General features: G+C 40.3%; 1 protein-coding gene across 15 annotated transcripts in view; it reads right to left on the bottom strand.

Annotated features, from left to right (window-relative positions):
* SEPTIN11 (septin 11) overlaps positions 1-20507 on the bottom strand; it is a 112458-nt gene that overhangs the window by 16417 nt on the left and 75534 nt on the right. For all 15 annotated transcript variants that reach the window (XR_014471719.1, XR_014471717.1, XR_014471716.1 and 12 more), the window contains exons 5-9: positions 12081-12242; positions 8049-8145; positions 7731-7899; positions 5594-5726; positions 5032-5219 (exon numbers count right to left, since the gene is read on the bottom strand). Coding sequence is in view for 7 of the 15 variants with exons in the window: in XM_083176946.1 (XP_083033072.1) it covers positions 5032-5219; positions 5594-5726; positions 7731-7899; positions 8049-8145; positions 12081-12242 (749 nt within the window). In the remaining 8 variants the exon portion in view is untranslated. The remainder of the gene's footprint in view (positions 1-5031; positions 5220-5593; positions 5727-7730; positions 7900-8048; positions 8146-12080; positions 12243-20507) is intronic.

Below are 20507 nucleotides of genomic sequence, written 5' to 3'. Positions count from 1 at the left end.
CAATTGAAATGTCTACTTAAAAAGGTACAGTAGCTTATCCATTTTCTAAACTATATACAAATAGTGATATATATACACATACTATACACATGTGCTCATGTCCCAAGATTAGATACTGCACTGACCATCCCCAAATCCATGTTATCCCCTAGCCACTAAGCAGAATTAACATTTCTAGCTAAGGAAATTAGATGTATTCTAGGCTAGATCTAGTCTTTACCCCTACCCCATTGCCACTTCTAAGCTGTCTGTCTGTTATTAGCCAGTTTTGTTTTATTGCTGTTTATTCCAATTGTAAAGAGCAATGGAATATCCTGCATTATATAAGAAATGGGTTAATAAATAATAATGTGTTTATCTTTATTGTCAAATTAGAAAATGATTTCCAGAAAACAGCCACTAGATGGTGTCATGAATGTAAAGAAAAACAGGAAGAGGGAAAAGAGATGATTTCTATACTTATACCTGGTGTAGATCATAGGGTGGACAGTAATTTGGTCGACACCAACCTTAATATCTGAGATATTGTTAGTGTAATGACTCTACAAATACTAGCCAGTCCAAATGATGTCATGGTCCTCTATTAGTAATGGATAGCAGGCCTTTGCCACAACTGTAATTTAGGGTTTTGTCAGAATAGCTCCATAGAATTTAAAATACTATATTGAGGGCTTAATGTCAAAGGGAAAGCTAGTCTTATTATTTATTACTTATGCGAATGGCATCCTGCTGGGGATTATTACAGTTTGAGTGAACAAATCGCAGCGCTACTTCAACATAATGGGTTCTATGCATCGCTCATAATATTCATTACTTTGGCATTTGCTGTACTTTTTAAATCGTATTACTGCTTTGTAAACCAAGACTCAAGTGTCCCTGATAACAGCAACTTGTGCATTTGTATAAGATTAGGCTGAAATAGGACACTTGTGTACTGACTGACATATGACAGCTACATAGTAATGTGCTGTGATACAGCAATATGTCAGTGGTAATATACTGCAAAACTAGAAGGTCAATATAAATAGGAAAATGGTCGGTGGTTTCTTAATATCTCACTGTAGCTGCACAGGTAATAAATCTATTCCAAACTGGGAAAACATATAGTCCTTCTCCTGGAACATGATAAGGTAGAATCTAAGCGGTTTAGAGGTTTTATCATATAAATAATTGACAAGATGTGAGAGGATCAATATTCTTTTTAATGTAACCAAATTGGGGAAATGTTTCAGCATTAGAGGCCAACCAGCTATTCCATCACACAATATCAACCACATTGATGTGAAATGCACTATTACAGTGGTTCTCAAACTCGGTCCTCAGGACCACACACAGTTCACGTTTTCCAGGTCACCCAGCAGGTGTACTCATTACTGACTGACACATTTTAAAAGATCCACAGGTGGAGCTAATTATTTCACTTGTGATTCTGTGAGGAGACCTGCAAAACGTGCGCTGTGTGGGGTCCTGAGGAATTTTAAAAAGAGGCTATTAACGTTTTGTCATTAAAGTGTGATCTCCTGGTTCACCAACTCTTTCTGTAGTCAGCAGTTTTGACAACATAGCACTGTGGTCAAGGACCCAGCTTATGTCATCAAAATTGTGCCATGGCACTGAAAGGGTTATTCCCTTGTGCTGCAATGCCATTTTCATGGAACTAGACACCAGGTACTGTAAAAACTTGTAGAATTGTATTTGATATATGAAAATAGATGCAGCTTATGAGTTCCTTTGGAATGTAAGCGGGTTTATATTTTGAGACAGTAGTCTGATTTGTTTGCAAGCCATAAATTAGGGATTACAAACCTGCTGTATTGCGTCTTACTATAAAACAAGGCTGATGTGAGCGTATTGTGTGTATCCACTGAGTATCAGAGAGTGCTCACTTCTGAAGAATTTAAGTGGTTGTCTCAAGCGGCTTTAGCAAATTACCCTGCATTTGAGCGATAAAACATTACTTGCTTCAAGACACCTGCATCTGCCTGTATCCAGTATCAGACGGTTAAATCAGAATAAATGAGGTACTGATTGGCTCATCTGTCCTCGGGCATGGATGTTACTGGGGCCTGGGCTGTTGATGTGCTTTGGGGACTACTTCTGGGGATGCCTGATATTGATACAGACTACATATATTGCACAAATGTGATATTTTTCCCATATATGCCTTGGGTCCTTGTAAGTCTTATCTCCCACAGTGTAACCTGTAGTGCACCCGCCATGGCTGCCTCATTTGGTACACTCGTGGATGAGATGAAAAATACATGTGCTTGAATGTGTTAGGACTCTACTACAAACTTTAGGATGCTTTAACCACCACATTTTCTGTAATCCATTCTAGCCATGACCTATTCCACCCAAGGTAATCTTACATAGTACAACAAATATGATTTCCGCACCTGGTACCTTTTGTGGGTGGCATAACCTAGTACTGAGGCCGCTCTCCATAACTTAGCACTGAGGCTGCTCTCACTACCTACCGCTTTATGTCCTGGCCATGCCTGCCATGCTCACTTTTTCGATTTAGACCTCCTTACTGCAGCTTATTGTGCCTGTCTGTCTCCCCCTCTCTCTAGACTGGAGCAGGGCCCTGTTCCCTCCTGTACTCACAGATCGCTCGCACATCAATTACAGCTATAGTGCAAAATATTATTCTTCCATTCTCTGACTCTCTCTATGCTGAAACCCAATAGCGAGGGACCTGTGGGAATATTATATTCCAATACTACCCAGGAGGTGTTGCAACAGCATGTGCACACATACAAAGAAGTAAATAGTTCCAGGTGCTTGTTGTAGGAGCCTGTGTGGAATGAGCGGATCCAGGTGCCAGTGTAGGCGCCTATTGTTGCCAGTGAGTTACTCAACCAGAACAAGTGGTTACTAATAGTGGGAGGGAATTCCTAAGTAAGCCCACTGTAAATGTAACTGCCCGGTGGAGGGAGATCATCTGGTCACAACCACTTTTTAATCCTTATTATTTACCTTATATGACAAAGGGGCATTTTAATGGTTATCTCCTTACAGTAATATTAGTAATGCAACATTAACTGGTGACCTGGGAATAAACAGATGAATGTAAAATAATCTGTGGGGATCCTTTATTATTGGGATGTGCAATTAATTGCATGCATTTCCCCTGGCCGACCATTACTGCTAGCAATGAAGCTTGTATATGGGGTATAAGAAGCTTCTTTATCATCCCTCCCTCAGTCCTATGAATAACATGTTATGGAAAAACAAGGAACTTGCCAACAAGTCAAGGTTATAAAAATAATTTAATTCAGTCACAACAGGCAGGAGTCGTATTTGAAGATGTTCCGTACAACTACTGATCCTCCTAATGTTTGGTCAATGTATGCGGATACTGCTTTTAATCTCCTCATTGTAACAAGCTGGTTTATCAAGAACTATGGGTGAGAACTACTACCCTTAAACAGAACTTGCCAATTTCTAAATAGACTATTTATCCACAGCTAAGGGACACAAGATTTGGCCTTCTTGTTCTCCATTCTGCTAGCACATTAGTTCCCACATTAGTTCTTTTGCAGGTGTTTTAACCTATTTATTCAATGCTTAACACATTACCCCTGACTTGGAGGCAGCACTACCCAACCTATATCCCTCCTTCATCCAGAAACATGACAGAAGTGTCGGGAAATATGCCGGTTGTTGCACAGCATCGTAAGGACAGTAACTCCTCCCTCCTTTACTTACATTGTGCTAGTCCATCAACTATCTCGACTTGTGTCCTATCACTTGACTGAACCCCATTCAACCTCACATTTTCCAGTTTTGAGTAAATAAAGCCTATTAAAGTGTAAGGGAAAAATGAAATCAGAATCTGACCCCCTTGAGATAGAGGTCTGGTTATACTGTGCCTAGAAACTATGTATTAGCAGGGGAGCTGGGGCACATCTAGAAAAGAGGATCTAGAAAATGATGATTTTTCTCTCCCCACATATATACTTGAGAAGGTACAATGTAAAAATAAATCTATAAAAGGGACAGGTTCTCTGTACATAAAATTATCAGGGCCCTTAGCTATATGCCTAAATGCCCCATAATATAAACATACTGGCTTCTTATTTGGGGCTTAAGAATGCCTTTCACATTACAGTATGGGAACTTCTACAGCTGAATGGGAACTTGCACTGCTAGTGGCAGATTAAAACCCTCATGGCCCTGGGTGGTACTTTTGATAAAAGCCTATTCCTCCAGTACCTACTTCCTTCTATGCACTTGATATACCATTGAAGCATAGTTCATTGAGCATTATTTAACCCCCAGGATAACAGTTACACATAGCACTATCAATCTGTCACCAACGAGCATTGATGCGATGCTGACTAAGTGAAAACTCCATTCTATTACCAAGCATTAAACGTCAATGGTGAAAGGTACTCAAATTTATCTTTTAACTATGCAGTGAACAAATCCCCCCTCTCAATCTGTTATATAAATGGTTTTGTGCTACCATCTTAAATAATGTACTACACTAATCACCAGTGCACGCTACTCAGCTACAAAATAGTGCACCTGTGTGACACAATGAGGTGATGATTAAGCAAAGATAAAGTAGTATCTGATGGGACATCTTTAAAATGATCCATGACAGCCCAAAATATTACCTCTGGATCTTCAATATAAATTATCCAAAACAATTGTAATCCTACATAGAATAAGCCCAAAATGTAAATGTTAACGAGAGCTATGAAATACTTTCCCCAAATTTAACTTTGCACAGCACTGAACAATTACAAATTATGCATCTAGAACGATGCTCAAAGGAACTGGACATTGTTGCCGGACAGCATTGTGTACAACATGAATGCTAAATACTGATATTTTACTGATATTATAGGATTTATATTACCTATAGAGACATTTTTAGATTTTATTTTTTTTAAGAAAATATTTAAAAAAGTCAATAGAAAAAGACCAGTTTCCCATTATGATGATGAGAAGATGGTGGGTAGCGACATTCATACCAAAGCCAATGGTTGAGATGGTGAGATGTCACACAAGCCTGCTTACTTTTTCTTGTCCTTGTCCTTCTTGGTTGTCTGGGAGCCAGCCTGTTGGGCCTGGGACTGCAGTAGCTGTGTGGCTGCTTTCTTCTTCTGAAACATGTTCACTTCATCCTCAATCTCCTTCTTCTTGTCTTCGAGCTTCTTTTTCTCCTCTTGGTGAGTTCTCTTGAGATGATCAAACTTTTCATGGAGCTAATGAGAAATTGGTAAAAGTTAATTAAAATGTGCCCACATATTGATACACTGGGCTAGTTGTACTGAGCCTTGAAAAGTGATAAAATGGAGAGTGATAAACCACAAGCCAATCAGCTCCTAACTGCCATGCTGTGTTTAAAAAATAACAGGTGCTGGTTGGTTGGTGGTTTATCACTATATGAATGAAACAGCAATTGTTGGCACTAATCTTCCTGTTTCTCAATTCAAGTTGATAAAATTTGTGCGTTCACTTTACGGATTAATATTGATATTAACCATTTTAATAGTAGTAGTAGTAGTAAAATAATATGAATTTTATTTAAACCTAAATAAAAATGGATTAGCACACAGGGGCCCCGGATTGTTCTTACTTCTTTTTCAGCCTCTTTAAGTTCAGCTTCCTTTTCTTTTACTCTCATGACAAACATTTGTCTCATTTCTTCCTCCTTCTTCTGTAGATCTCCAAGGAACTCATTCCTCTTGGCTTCATAGGTTTCCTGGAGACTAGTAACAGAAAGAACACACATTTCATAAATACTAGGTTGCTTTATAAGTGGGATGGGACAGGACTCCTTTTTCAAATCTTAAATTAATTAATAAATAAATAGGTATAGATCTGATAGACAAATTGATTTTTTTGTCAGATCAATAAAAATAATAATACTAATTGAAATAAAAGGGGGTGGGGTATAGTCACTGAATTACTTGTCCTAGCTATAGAGAGGAGACAGTTATCTGGAGAAATATTATAGATACCGTGAGGCACCATAATGACAAACCACTGTCACTAACATCTGTAGAAAGCTTTCATCTTTTAAAAAGCAACTAAATCCAGTGATGGATATTGTGTATGTCAAAATCCGAGTTGTACTGAGCTACATAATAATTTCATATGACTGATGTGTTTGTACTTAACTACAATCTAGCATACTATTTGTTATGTAGTTTAAAGTATCAGACCCTAACAAAAAAAAAATGGATAGGGCTGCTGCTTTGTCTCCTGTTACTTGTTAGTGGTGCCTCACACCTGAAAACCCCCATAGCGGTGTGCAGGACATGGCGTGTGCAGCCATATTTTGAGTATGGTCAAAATTAATGAATTGGCTCCTAGGAGTCCATTTCACTTATCTGATCCATACCACTAATAAAAGTAAATAAAACAGTTTTTTTTATCTTTCCACATACTGTTGCGTACACCATGACTACCTCTAATAGGGCCGAGCTTACACATAATTGCCTGGCATTTCACCGAGAAGCAGATCCCTCTCAGCAGATTTAACCACCCTGTCAAACCCATTATTTGTTTGGCACCAATGATTATCACTTTAATTTAACCCTACTGCCTCATTAAGGGAACCACAGACATCCCAGGATACAAATCGTCCTCCACTCAAAGTGGATTCTCAAGACCCTGCTGCTAAGAGTCTCTTCCTAAAGCATAGTGAGCAATCCAGCATTGATGTACACCTCATAGGGAATGTCGCCATATACAAAATTACACCTGAGAGATAAAACTATTCCATATAAACATTTGACAGAATAACTTCACCCACAGAACAGTGTAGGGTTAGGCGAGGTGATGAAGTACCAAAAGCTCACTTCTCCTAGCTCTCGCTTAACTGTAACTGTATTCAAATTTCAGAACATTTTCAAACATTTTTATTCACTTGCATACTTCTATATTTTACCATTTGCAAATAATGCTTTAAAACATCCGATTTAGGTGTGTGCCTCTCTTGTTACCAAGCACCAGTGGTTACGGAGAATGTGAAGTATTAAAGTATATGAGGGTGTACATTTAAATATGCATAATAGATACATAAACTCTTGTTAATATTGTAATATTAGTACTAGAGAAACATACTGTTCTCCATATGTGACTTAACAAGCAAGGCCTATTTCCCCCTTGCCTAATATAGCCAGATGGGGCCTCAGGCATGCAGGAAGTCAGTCAGAAATTCCTTAAATGCTTGAAAGACGTCTGAATACTGTTGTGGTAAAACATATAATCTGCTGTTTGTGGAAGCGTAGAAGCGAATCATCTGATCTGCTACTAGCTCAGCTGACAGGATAGTATGACAAATAAGATTTACAGATTGCTTTGGATATACAATTTAGGCTTCTTGAACTAACAAACCAACATGCCAGCTTTTTCACATATGTTAAACAAACCGAATGGAGCAAATTGTTATTTAATGAGTCAAGTTCAGACCAAAGTGTCTGGTATGCAGTTTCAGACTGGAGTTCTGTGGTTCCATGCTTCCCAAGTGGCAAGGACACCAAATGAGTCTTAGTTCCCCATTTAGGCTTGAACGCCAATGGTGCACACATCAGAGAGAAGAGGGAGTAGAAACAACAGTTTCACAAACTCATGTTTAGATCTAAGAACATGAAACCGATTAACATACAGTAAGCCAGATTCATGAGAAGCTCAACACCTCACTGAGACAATCCTAAATGCAACTGCTTTGTGAGACTGCTTTTTACAGTAATTCAATCATGATGTACCTGAAGGGTTTGCTATCTGGGTCGGTGTCTTTAAAACCCATTTCTTCCAGCTTGCAGCGCCGGTACAGCTCATAGTGACGAGCATGTGTCTGCTCCCTTAGGTCCTCCATGTTGACACGTATCAACATTTCTCGCAGTTTCACAAAGTCACAGTGATTCTCATTCTCAACTGAGGGACAAGAGAAACATTATACTAAAATATTAGCCAGCTGCACAAGTAGATGAATGAATGATCAATTTAGGAGCATAAAGGTAATAGAAATGTTTATACTGCACCGTTTTCAAGTAAATGTAATAATGCTTGCTTGGAAAACCTACCCTGAACAATACCCCATGGGTACTGCCTTGCTTTAGCCATTTTGTTGCCAATTTTCACTTCTTCTGTACTGCCAACAACTGCAAATGGAAGGTGGACCTAAAATTAAACATTACAGAAAAATATACATTACACACTGTCTTAAAGTTCAGCAAAATCCTGCTTCCTGCTCGCTGTCACCGCTCGCCCTGTCAGTATTCAACTCACCCCCCTCATACGCCAATTCCCCCTTGCTCCATTTTTTGAGCGAGGGGGAATTGGCGTATGCGGCTGCAGAAGCAGGAAGACTCGCTGCTAAATACAGCGGGTTCGCTGCATTAGCCGCGGGTCTCGCTGTTTGGGGTAATGCTCGCTGTCCTGTGATGGCGAGGATTCCCCCGGAACATTGAATAGGGCGAGCGGCCGGCGAGGGGGTTAAACAGCGAGGATCGCTGGTTTTCTGCGATCCTCGCTGTTTAACCCCCTCGCCGGCTGCGGTGAGCGGCATTGAATACTACCCATAATAGTAACTAAAACAGAGCACAGGTAACAATTAGCAGCACAAATCTCAGTAGACAATACAGCTGAGATGTAGGGAAGCAAAGTAGTTGTCCAGGGAGAGGTTGTCGTAGGAAGAGATAAATGATTACAAGTGAATAGAGATACGGGTATAGACAGTCGCTGAGTTTACAAAGTAGTTGGAGGGTATACATGGTTTAATTTGGTCTATTTTTGCCGCATTCGATGCCAATTTGATACCGTGGCATGGAAATTGAATAAAAAAATAGATTGTGCAGGCAAGACTATATAATACATATATGTATGGCGAGTGTGTTGGTACTTCTGTATCTATATATTTGGGTTGATTTTTAATTAACCTCTGTTACTGTGATCATAGCTTTCTCATGCACCCTAGATAAGCTCATTTACCTGAAACCTGTGACAGCTGCCCCTTTAATACGAATTCAGGTGCTGTGTTTGGGATGGTCTCACCTTTAAAAGCCATAAGGCACTTGGCAGTTGAGCTTTAACCCAGGAAAATAACACATGTTCATTTTAGCTATGATGTGCAAACAGTTTCCAGGTTCCCATGAAAACCAGTTGTTAATGTAGGACTTGCAGTGAAATGGAGTCCCTTGGCGATGGGCTGCAAGCTTAAATGGATTGATCAATTCATGAACTAAAACCCCATTATTTATTTAATTGATTATTTGAATGTTAAGGTGAGTTAGTTTGTTGTAGTGAGTGCTGGGCCCCCTGTGTTTGTATTTACTAGAGTGTGTGGTCACAGGCCACCGCACCCCATCCTGGGAAGTGGGTGCTGTTTCCACCCCATTCTTAGGAATGGAGAGTGTGTTGGTACTTCTGTATCTATCTATCTATCTATCTATCTATATATATATATATATATATATATATATATATATATATATATATATTATATAGTCCAAATCGAAAAGTGTTTTGCTTGATGTTCGATTATGGGGCGTACAGACGGTTTGATCCAGGCGGCCGTCAATACAGGTTCCATATTGAGAGTTGCCAGGACCCGGCAGGTTGCCGGAATTGAACAGGAGGGAGGGAGGGCGGCACACAGGGGGTGGGAGGGGGGTGCTGCATTGAGCAGCCTTGAACTGCCTTCGATCTGGCAGATCTAAGCAGAAATATACTTGCCAGGAAAGTCTATATCTGCTTTAAATCCCGGTGCCGCAGGGTCACGCATCAGGATCAAATCTAGATCGAAGGCAGTTAACACAGTTCGATTTCAATTGGAATTTGCTTCTAGAAGCAAAATCCAATAGAAAACTTGTCCAAATCGAAATGCGTGTAAGCCCCATTTAATCAAGCTTTTGTTACATTTCTTCACATAACTACAAAAGTGAATAAATATGTAAAAAATTAATATTTCATATATCATCAGTCTATGAAACCAGATAATCAGAAGATTAAGCTAAAATTACTCTATGCAAAGTAGACAATATGAAGAACATGGAAACTTGGAAAAGGAATTTGACTAAAAAACAGCTGCTGTGATCAATGAAGGCATTTTTACCAGATATTTTGCATATCTCTAACAAGAACACTTGCACTCAAAGGGTTAAAATGTGTAAGTATTTACCACAAATTTTGCAAGTATATCTAAAGAGAAGTGCACGATTAATACCAGCAGGGGGTGCTCATGTTTAAAAACAAAATAATTATCGGTGATTAATTAAACCACAAGAGAGTACATGTTACTTTTATTAAGATAACAGGGGCACTGACCACATTTATTAAACTAAAGAGGGGCACAGGTTACATTTATTAAACGACAGGGGGCGTTTTTTCTTTTTGTTTTTATTACACAATTTTGAGTATTCATACAGTCCCATCTTTTCCCATAACATTGGTTGGATTTAATGGAATGTCACTTGTAAACCAGATATTTAAAATATTACGATATTTATATTATTAAGTTGGTGAAGTTCATAGGGAAAAATGAGCACAATGAAAGCCTTTATGAAACATTGCAATCAAAATGTGTATAGTGTTATGCCATCATACTGTAAAATATATGTAGAAAAAAAAAGTAAGCATTTAACACAGATTTAGGAACATGGGACTATCCATATTTCCTGAATATTACTTCAAATCTATCTAGATATTTCCTTGTTAGATTTACAACTACAAATGCTCTCTCTCTCTCTCTCTCTCTCTCTCTCTCTCTATACATATATATATATATATATACATACATACACACACAATGGAAATTGCATACTCCCCCCCAAAAAAAGTAGGGGGGGGGGGGGGTATTCAATGTGTTCCGAAATTTCTGTCAGACAGAAATATCGACACACACCTACTTAATGCAGTCGAGGGTCGATGAATACAGCTGCAAATTTGATAATTTAGTGACCAGCTTTGCCAATGCAGATCTGACTTTTAAACGGCAAATCTGATGGTCGGATAGATTGAATGAAAATTCGACATCTTATCGTCAAAAAGTGTGGATATTTCAGACTTTCGCAAATATAAAAACTGAATGAATACCCCCCAAGAGGTGAAAAGGTAAAGGGGCATACACACGTAGAGATCTGTGCTAAGCAATTTGGCTGGTGTCAAGATCTCCCATGGAGAGCACATACACACGCAGAGATTTGTGCTAAGCAATTTTGCTTAAGCAAAAAAAGGCCGGGCAGTGGATCAGAATGAGAGATTGCGATCAGTATCTCTCATTCTTTATACACACAGAGAGATTTGCAGTCATTTGCTAAGCAATCTGACTAGATTTTTACTGCATGCACTGACTAAAGGGGCATACACACGTAGAGATCTGTGCTAAGCAATTTTGCTAAGCAATTTTTCTAAGCAATTTTGCTGGTGTCAAGATCTCCCATGGACATACACACACACACACACACACACACACACAGATTCATGCTAAGCAATTTTTCTAAGCAATTTTGCTTAAGCAAAAAAAGGCCGGGTAGTGGTTCAGAATGAGAGATTGCGATCAGTATCTATCATTCTGTTCACACAGAGAGATTTGCAGTCATTTGCTAAGCAATCTGACTAGATTGTGACTGCATGCACTGACTTTGTTTAGTTAGCAAGAGATATGCATACACACGGAGAGATCTAGGCTTACTTTCTAAGCATTCTAATCAGATTGCTTAGAAAATAGCACACATTTGCTCCATGTGTATGCCCCTTAAGATTTCCATTTGTGTTTCAGAGAAGTCTCCTCTGCATATGAATCACAGTTTAGCAGACTCTGGGCCAGATGCACTTAGCCTCAAAAGTGATAAATGGGGAGTGATAAACCACCAGCCAATCAGCTCCTGCCTGACAGTTTTCAAACACAGTCTGTGACAAGGCAGATAAGAGCTGATTGGTTGGCTGTTTATCACTCTCCATTTTATCACTTTTGAAGCTTAGTGCATCTGGCCCTTTATCTTTCGCTCTCATCTGTCTCCATACGGTCTGTCTCACCCCCCCCCCCCCCTCCCAATTAGCTTTCATAGCTCCAATTAATTAGTAATTACAACAAAACATAAGACTGTAAAACTTACACTCATTGTCGCATTGATCTCTGCAACGGTCTCTTCATCTGTTGGAAACTGGTAGATCTGCACTCCATTGCTGACCAGCTCACTCATAATCTTACTTTTGAATTTGTGCAGCTCATTTTTGGCAATAGTGTCTGCTTTAGCAATGATCGGGATGATATTCACCTAAAATATAAACACAGGACACCTCATGCATCACATTAGTCGGTAACATGGAGTGATCCACTCCGCAATGTTTGAACTGGGTTTTTGTTTTGTTTTTTTTAGCCTATTGAACCATGTCAGATCAAGTTTAGTAGTTAATAACAGTACCAGAAATATGAGGGTAATATTACATATAGACAGGCTTCAGCATAGATAGTTAAATCAAAATAGTTGAGATACTGAGAAAGTCAACTGGACTTGATCAAGCCTGGATATCACAAAACTAACTTGAACACAAAGGTTGGGAATACCTATATTAAACTAAAGTCCACATTTCCTTATTTTTTTATTAACTCTACCTGGCACAACCAGCCAGAGGTACCAGGAGGTGGCCAATGCTACTTTGACATTGGTCCAGGAATCTCTATGTTTAGGTTTTCCAGCTGGAATGGTGGTCATTTTCCACAAACTGCATGCAAGGTTTGAAATCACCATGGAAACCACATTTGATAAATTTACCTCTTACAAGCAAAACTCAGATCAACTTCTTATGACACATAACAGATTAAAATCATTATTGTAAGAAAGACAAAAAAATAAAAAAAAATAAAGAAGCAGAAAGTATCTGTTCATACAAAAAGATAACTGATCCCTTAAAAAAAACGGAACTTCATAAAGGAGGACATTGGGCTTATGATGATTATGGGGGATATCAAATGATCCCCAAAGCAGTTTCAGATGTTAAAAAAGCAGGAAATTGCTGTTTATGACTGATAGTCATTATAGCGTTTTTTAACAGCCACAACTGGACCCCTAATGACAGCAAAGCACATGGGATCAGGGCTACGTCTGGGGCCCACAGAGCATAATCCCAGAGAAGTGTGGGAATCAAGAGATAAAGACACAGACATTGGGGCTAACTAGATAGCCCCCTGGCGAACCAATTACCCGCGGTCAATGACTGTGGGTAATTGGATAGGGCTATCCAATTGTCGTGTACAATTCAGTGGGATAACTTCATTTTTTTTTAGTAGGGCCCTGTTAACCCTTTTTGAATATACACACACATATATAGATATATATATATATACACACAAATCCCTTCGCTCAGGTCACCATGATTCTGCTTCCTGTTGACAAGAGTACTGTATAACACCGTAACTATAGTCCGCTGCCACGCCGCATGTACTTACTGATTGGCAGCCGCGGCACCACCAGAGTCCCCTCCTAAGTCAAAGCCACCTGCTTTGTGCTGCTGTTAGCAGTGGCGTAACTAGAAATTTTGCATCCTTACCCAGCCAAAATCAAGTGCCCCCCAGCCAAAATAAACTAGGGCACCCCATCCTAGCCAGTAGGACCTCAAGCATCTATCCATCTGTCCAGCAGAACCTCTAGCTTCTGTCTCCTCCAAGGCAGTAGCCATTTTGTGGAGGGACATTTTCAGCAGATTCCATAGGGACAGCCAGACCCATTGCAATCTGCAGAGACCATGCGCCCCCACAGTGACAGCTCCTCCAAGCCACCACTTGGGCTGCAGTGCCATTGTAACTCCACGGACAATTAAGAAACTTAATGCTCCTTCCCATCAACATCCAGCCCCACTTCCTTCCTTCCTGGTGGCATCATTCGTGTAGGGTGAGAGCGACAGCGAGCTCCTGGGTGAGTGGTGAGCTGTCGTCCCATGCTTGTAATTCCAGGTGAACTGTGAAAGCTCTGCAGCAGCGTACAGTGCAGCCTGTCATCTATTCACTATCACACTTTATATTGCTGCAAAGTACCACTTTTCATAGGGTGCAATGGGCAGATCTCACAATGTGTGGACAATGCATTTTTCTTATGTGATATAGGGTGTAGCTTTGAACCCACCACCCAGCGCTAACACCCCCCCCCCCCCACACACACACACACCCACACCCACACACAGTTTGCCTGGCTCCTATACTTTCATCCTGGCTCCTAGATTTAAAATAAATTTGCCAAGCCCTGATTTTATACACATCTATACACAGGGGAAACGGTCATCTGTCAGACCAGACTTAGGTCGACAATCATTAGGTCGACTGTCCCCAAGGTCGACAGGGTTAAGGTCGACATGTCTTAAGGTCGACAGTCATTAGGTCGACATGAGTTTTTCACTGTTTTTTGAGCCGACATGTGCCGACAGGTGGTATTTCATGCCCTACCATCCACTAGGGCATGGTGGGAGAATAAAATAGTGTGCCGAGCACAGCGAGGCACCGTGCCCAAAGCATTGCGAGCGAAGCGAGGGTCGTCAGCTTCCATAGCCTATACGGTGTAATGTGCGGCAAACAGTTCATTCAGAGACCTTCGCAGTTGCTCCTTGATCAAGATTACCCGCAATTTGACAAACTGTTGCTCTTCCCTTTTTATAGCTCTCGCCCTCTAGCCGCAACAACGTGAAGTTATGGCCGATCCAACGTGTCAAGTGGTCATAATAATTTGGGCACTCAGTGTGTGTATATATATATATGTATGTATATATATATATATATATATATATATATATATATAATTCGATGGAATGACCGCACTCTCACTAATATATTTGGGTATCACAGGGGTGCGCATAAAAGAAACAGACGAAGTCCGTGCCTTTAAATATAGAAGAGTCCTCCCAGTCGGGAATGTGCACTCGCCAACATATCACAAAGACTTGTTCAGATAAAATTCAAAGTGGTCTTTATTTTCATATGGAGATATAGGTCAGGCTCACGACCTGTCTTGGGACTGCGGCATTCCACTTGGGACTTAAGCGAATTCACCAGTTCATTCATTATTATTTCTGTTTGTACAAATGATTTTTGTTTGTATACTATACGTGCTTGATGACATGAATGTATGATACTACCATTATTGCACAAAAAACATGGTTGTTTGAGGTTTCTATGATCCCTCCGCATATCTGACGGGTCATACATTCCATATGATTTCTTGTATAAGTGTTTTATGACAATACACACAATAAGATTATTTTTCTCAATTGCTAATACTCCAGTTCTAACTACTATCTTAATAAGCTATGGCAACAGGTGGAATCGGTTTCCTTGATGAGAACCTGCTGTCCCAAGCTGAACATAGAAACATAGAATTTGACGGCAGATAAGAACCATTTGGCCCATCTAGTCTGCCCCTTTTTTTACCCTTCAGGTAATCTCAACCCTTATTTATTTGTAAGGATATTCATATGCCTATCCCAAGCATGTTTAAATTGTTCTACTGTCTTAGCCTCTACCCCCTCTGATGAGAGACTATTCCACTTATCCACTACCCTTTCTGTGAAGTAATTATTTCTAACATTTCCCCTGAACCTACCTCCCTCCAGTTTCAGTGCATGACCTCGTGTTCTATTACTTGTTTTCCTTTGAAGAAAATTTCCCTCCTGTACTATGTTAAAACCCTTGATATATTTGAAGATTTCTATCATGTCCCCCCTTTCCCTTCTCTGCTCCAAACTATACATGTTAAGATATTTTAGTCTATCCAGGTAAGTTTTGTGATGTAGGCCATGCACCATTTTAGTTGCCCTTCTTTGTACACTCTCCAACCTACTAACCAGCAGCGAGAACAAACAGTTGTGCTGTAATGTAGGATGGTCTTGAATTAATTAATAAGTGACTTTCCAAATTTGTCCCTTTTCTAGAATACTAGGATCATATCTGGAAGCTTTGTTTCTGCATTAACCTACCTGCGTCTCCGCCGATCCCTGGATCCACTACGTTGTTCTCTAGCTCTCCTGTCTCTACTGCGACTCCGCCGTTTTCGCTCACGGCTTCTAGAGCGGCTGTGACTGCGTTTTCGATGGCGGTTCTCCTTGTCTCGCTCTTGCTTATTTTCATAATATCTCTCACCGATGATGATGCAGACAAAGTCTTGTTTGATCAAACAGACTTTGACGCACTTCCCACTGAATCGCCCATCGACCTGTACCAACGGTTACTCAAATTAAAAAAGAGGGAAACGGACCTTGCCCTGCACGGCCATTTCCTTTCAGAATACCATAGAAAAAAGTTTATCCCCCGAGGCTTTCGTGTGGCAAATATCCCTACCATAGGGCGTAACAATCCAGCATTCTGCAGCCGGTGGTGTGGGGTCCTGAACAAATGTTCTCTTGACCTCATGCTACTGGTTGTAGAAGAGGTTGGCACTGAGCTCAAAAAAGTGAAATCCGATATAGACTCTTTTGGGATAGCTCACCTAGCTACCATCAAGAGCGACAAATCTTGCAATCTCATAGAGAAGATAAGGACACAAGTTGAAGAGTACAAAAGAGACCTGGTAGCATTCAAACGTAATAAGCTGACTATAGTCACTGGTGACTATCAAAACCATAGCGTCTATCGCTGGTTGTCTGGTGAACAGGGCTCCCGCCGACAACAGCGACAATCTAGACCTCGACGCCAGTACAACTCCAGAAACCCCTACCATCTGAATACTGGATCCTCAACTTCAGCTTCCGATAACGAGCAATCTGGCCCACAGGTTGATTTTTTAGATTCAGGCAGTACAAAAAACAAAGGCCGGTCCAACCGCCCCCCACGTGGAAGAGGCGGAGACCACATCCCCGCCGTGGAGGAACTGGGAAAACGCAACAGGAAACAGGCAAAAATTTAGTGTTTAATTTGTCTAAACTTACACTGACCCAACCTATGATTTCATTATTGACAAAAGGACTCTCATTCGTCCCCACTTGTTCACACGATCCATTTGACGCTACCATAGATCTATACAAGTTTGGCAGGAAACTGAGATTGCACGAACAGTTTGGTGGCAATACCCAAACGGAACAAATATCCAAATTCAAACCTCCCTCAGCATTTGATCCTTTGTCATCAAACCCCAGCATAAAGACTTATACCAGGATGGTTGAATATGATACTCAGCAGTCTTCAAGCAAGCCAAAGTATAACAACCTGTCGTTAGAAGAAAGAGCAGCTTTAAAAACCCTGAGACAAGACACCAACATAGTCATACGGCAAGCCGACAAAGGCGGAGCCATAGTAATCCAAGACTGGGCTCAATATAACAATGAAATTCTACGGCAGCTATCTGACACGAGCACCTACGAGCAAGTACCACATAACCCAATTCCTGAGTTCAAGAAGAAAGTTGACTCTGTACTCTCCAATGGTTTAGCTAACAAATGGATCACTAAAGCAAATTTTGATTTTCTTACTGTACCCTTCCCTATCTGTCCCATTATATATACTTTACCAAAAAATCACAAGTCTTCAGATAATCCCCCCGGTAGGCCTATCATTTCCGCCCGTGCTTCCCTCCTTCAACCTTTAGCCATCTTCCTCGACCACCACCTGCAACCTCTTGTAACATCGGGCAACACCTATATCCAGGACACTAATGATTTTATTAGCAAATTAAAAGTCATAGACACCTCTGATATATGTTACTTAGTAACTATGGATGTGAGTTCCTTATATACGGTTATCCCACACCTTGATGGACTCAGAGTACTACGTAAAGCACTTGACACTTTGGAACCCCCCACAGATTTTCTGATGGATCTGGCTACCTTGATATTAACTTGCAATCATTTCTTGTACTCTAATAAATATTACATTCAACGAGCAGGCACTGCCATGGGCTCCAATCTAGCCCCAGCCTACGCATGTCTGTACATGCACGACTATGAAAATTTGCATATTCTGCCACACTTCGGGGACAAAATGAAGCTATATAAACGATACATCGACGATGTTTTTTTATTATGGACAGATACCATTGAGAATTTGGAAGGAATGATTGCGCATCTTAATGGGTTGGACAGCCCAATTCGTTTCACACATGACATCCAATCAGAATCTATCCACTTCCTTGACATTAAAGTTACACTCTCGGCTGAGAGGATTCACACCTGTCTGTTCAGGAAGGACACCGACAGGAATATGCTCCTATCGACTACCAGTCAACATCCACCAGCTCTTAAAGAGCACCTACCGGTCTCCCAGTATATGCGGGTTATCCGCAATAATACCCAACCTGAACAAATGGAAATCCAAATTGAGGAGATGACATGCCGTTTTCTTGAAAGAGGATACAAGTCGAACAATTTGAAGCGATGCCTAAAGAAAGCTAGGTGTAATGTAATAGCCCGTGACTCTGGTTCAAGACCAATACAGAGCAAGGCTCCACGCATGTTATATGTGAATACATATAATCATGCATCAGCTAATATACAAAAAAGCCTTATCAAACACTGGCCCCTTGTATCATCTGATAAGAACTTAAAACTACAACATCACGGTCCCCCGATGATGGCGTACCGAAGAGGCCCTAACCTCAAACAAATCCTGATGCGACCTACAATGAGCCCAAGCCCTCAAACCTCCAATACGTGGCTCTACACTAAAAAACCTGGCTGTTTCCGCTGTGCAGGTTGCACTACATGCAACAGCATGTGGTCAGGTCCTACCTTTCCTCACCCACAGTCGGGAAAACAGATCAAGATCAGGTTCCGATTACACTGCCTCATGGACCACGTCATATATTTGTTGACTTGTCCATGTGGCTTAGCCTATACTGGAATGACCACCAGGAAATTTCGTGAGCGAATGGCGAACCATCGCAACTCCATTAGATCAGCCATTGAAACCAATAAAACCGAATTGCCGATCCCCAGACACTTTGTTGCGGCTGGACATCAAATTGCCAGCCTTAGATGTCGCCTTATTGATTGGGTTCCCCCTCCGCAGAGGGGAGGGGATAGAACTCTTCTACTAAAGAAAAAAGAAAGTAAATGGATTCATCGATTGGGCACATTAGCCCCTAATGGCTTGAATGAGAACAATCCGTTAAATATCTTCCTACGTTAATAACCCAAAATATTGTTCCACACTTTCCCGTTTGTGTTAGCCAATAAGGTTTTGAGCTCTGGTTATGAGCAGTCCTTGAGATCTATGGCAGATTCTCTTAATTGAGTTTCCCATGTGATGTAGGCTTGATATGTCACAAATAGATGGTATATTATGCCCATGACTGGCAATATACTGCAGCTATTGGCCCAATAACAATTTGTATAAAAGGCCTCTTTCATTCATTATGACTTACATGCGTCAAGCCTGTTTTGTACACATTTTTCTATTTTTCTATGTTTTTCAATTTTTTATGTTTAATGTTTATTAAGTTTGTACAGTAACTTTTTTCGCTTGTCTCATATATAAATGTCCTGCCAGACATCCTCAGAGGTATATTATCAGTATATATAGTTCATGTATTCTGTATGTACACTGTATAGATCTTATTTAGATCTTTTTGTTCCCATAAACTGTGATTACTACAAGTTTGTAGATTACTGATACTCTGAGGCTGTCGTAACAGCAGGTCCCCGGCGTTACCTGAAACGATTAGTCAAAATCCTTTTAGCTAAATCTTTCTAAGTCAAAGATTGTCCATGATGCGCATGCGCCGCCATAGCTGTGTTATCATCCCACTGACAGTTGGACCGGACATCCGTCCACATAATACGCACAACCATGCGGGTCACCGCCACGTGCCGCTTGTTTATTTAGCCAGCTAGTTGGAAGTCTGCGTTCCATACACCAGACATCCGGTGACGCACTTCCGGTAACGAAGCTCCGTCCATACGATGTTACCCGCGTGATGGCGGGAAATTTGTGCACATGTGACTTCCGGTTTTCAGGTATATAAGTCCGGGCCTGGGCAGTTCTCAGACATGGTTGGCGTTCCTGAACCATGCTGATCTGCTATTACTGTACCCATATACGCACTTTGAAATACTTCTGCCTATGTAAGTACTTGGCTTTCTAATGCTTGTTGCTTGCATTTATGTTTATGCTCTATTGTTAGAACACTATTGTTGCATTCACATTTTAGTGATATGCTGTATGTTATGATATTTCAGGCTCCTTGATAAAGGTCCAGATGTAGGACCGAAACGTCGGGGCTATATTGTGGCATAAGATACGGATATCTCCATATGAAAATAAAGACCACTTTGAATTTTATCTGAACAAGTCTTTGTGATATGTTGGCGAGTGCACATTCCCGACTGGGAGGACTCTTCTATATATATATATCTATATATATATATAGATATATATATAGATATATATATATCTATATATATATCTATATATATATATATATATATAGATATATATATCTATATCTATATATATGAAAAAATATTATTTGTACTTCAAATGAAATGAAAGAAAAAACCTGTTGCTGGTTTAGATACTTCTCCAAGTATCTAAACCAGCAATAGGTTTTTTTGCTTTCTTTTCTATT

Source organism: Crinia signifera, chromosome 1 (genome assembly GCF_055691185.1).
Source record: "Crinia signifera chromosome 1, ASM5569118v1, whole genome shotgun sequence".
NCBI classification, from domain to species: Eukaryota; Metazoa; Chordata; class Amphibia; order Anura; family Myobatrachidae; genus Crinia; species Crinia signifera.
Note: the sequence above shows the minus strand (reverse complement) of the source record. Positions and strands in the feature narration are given on the sequence as shown.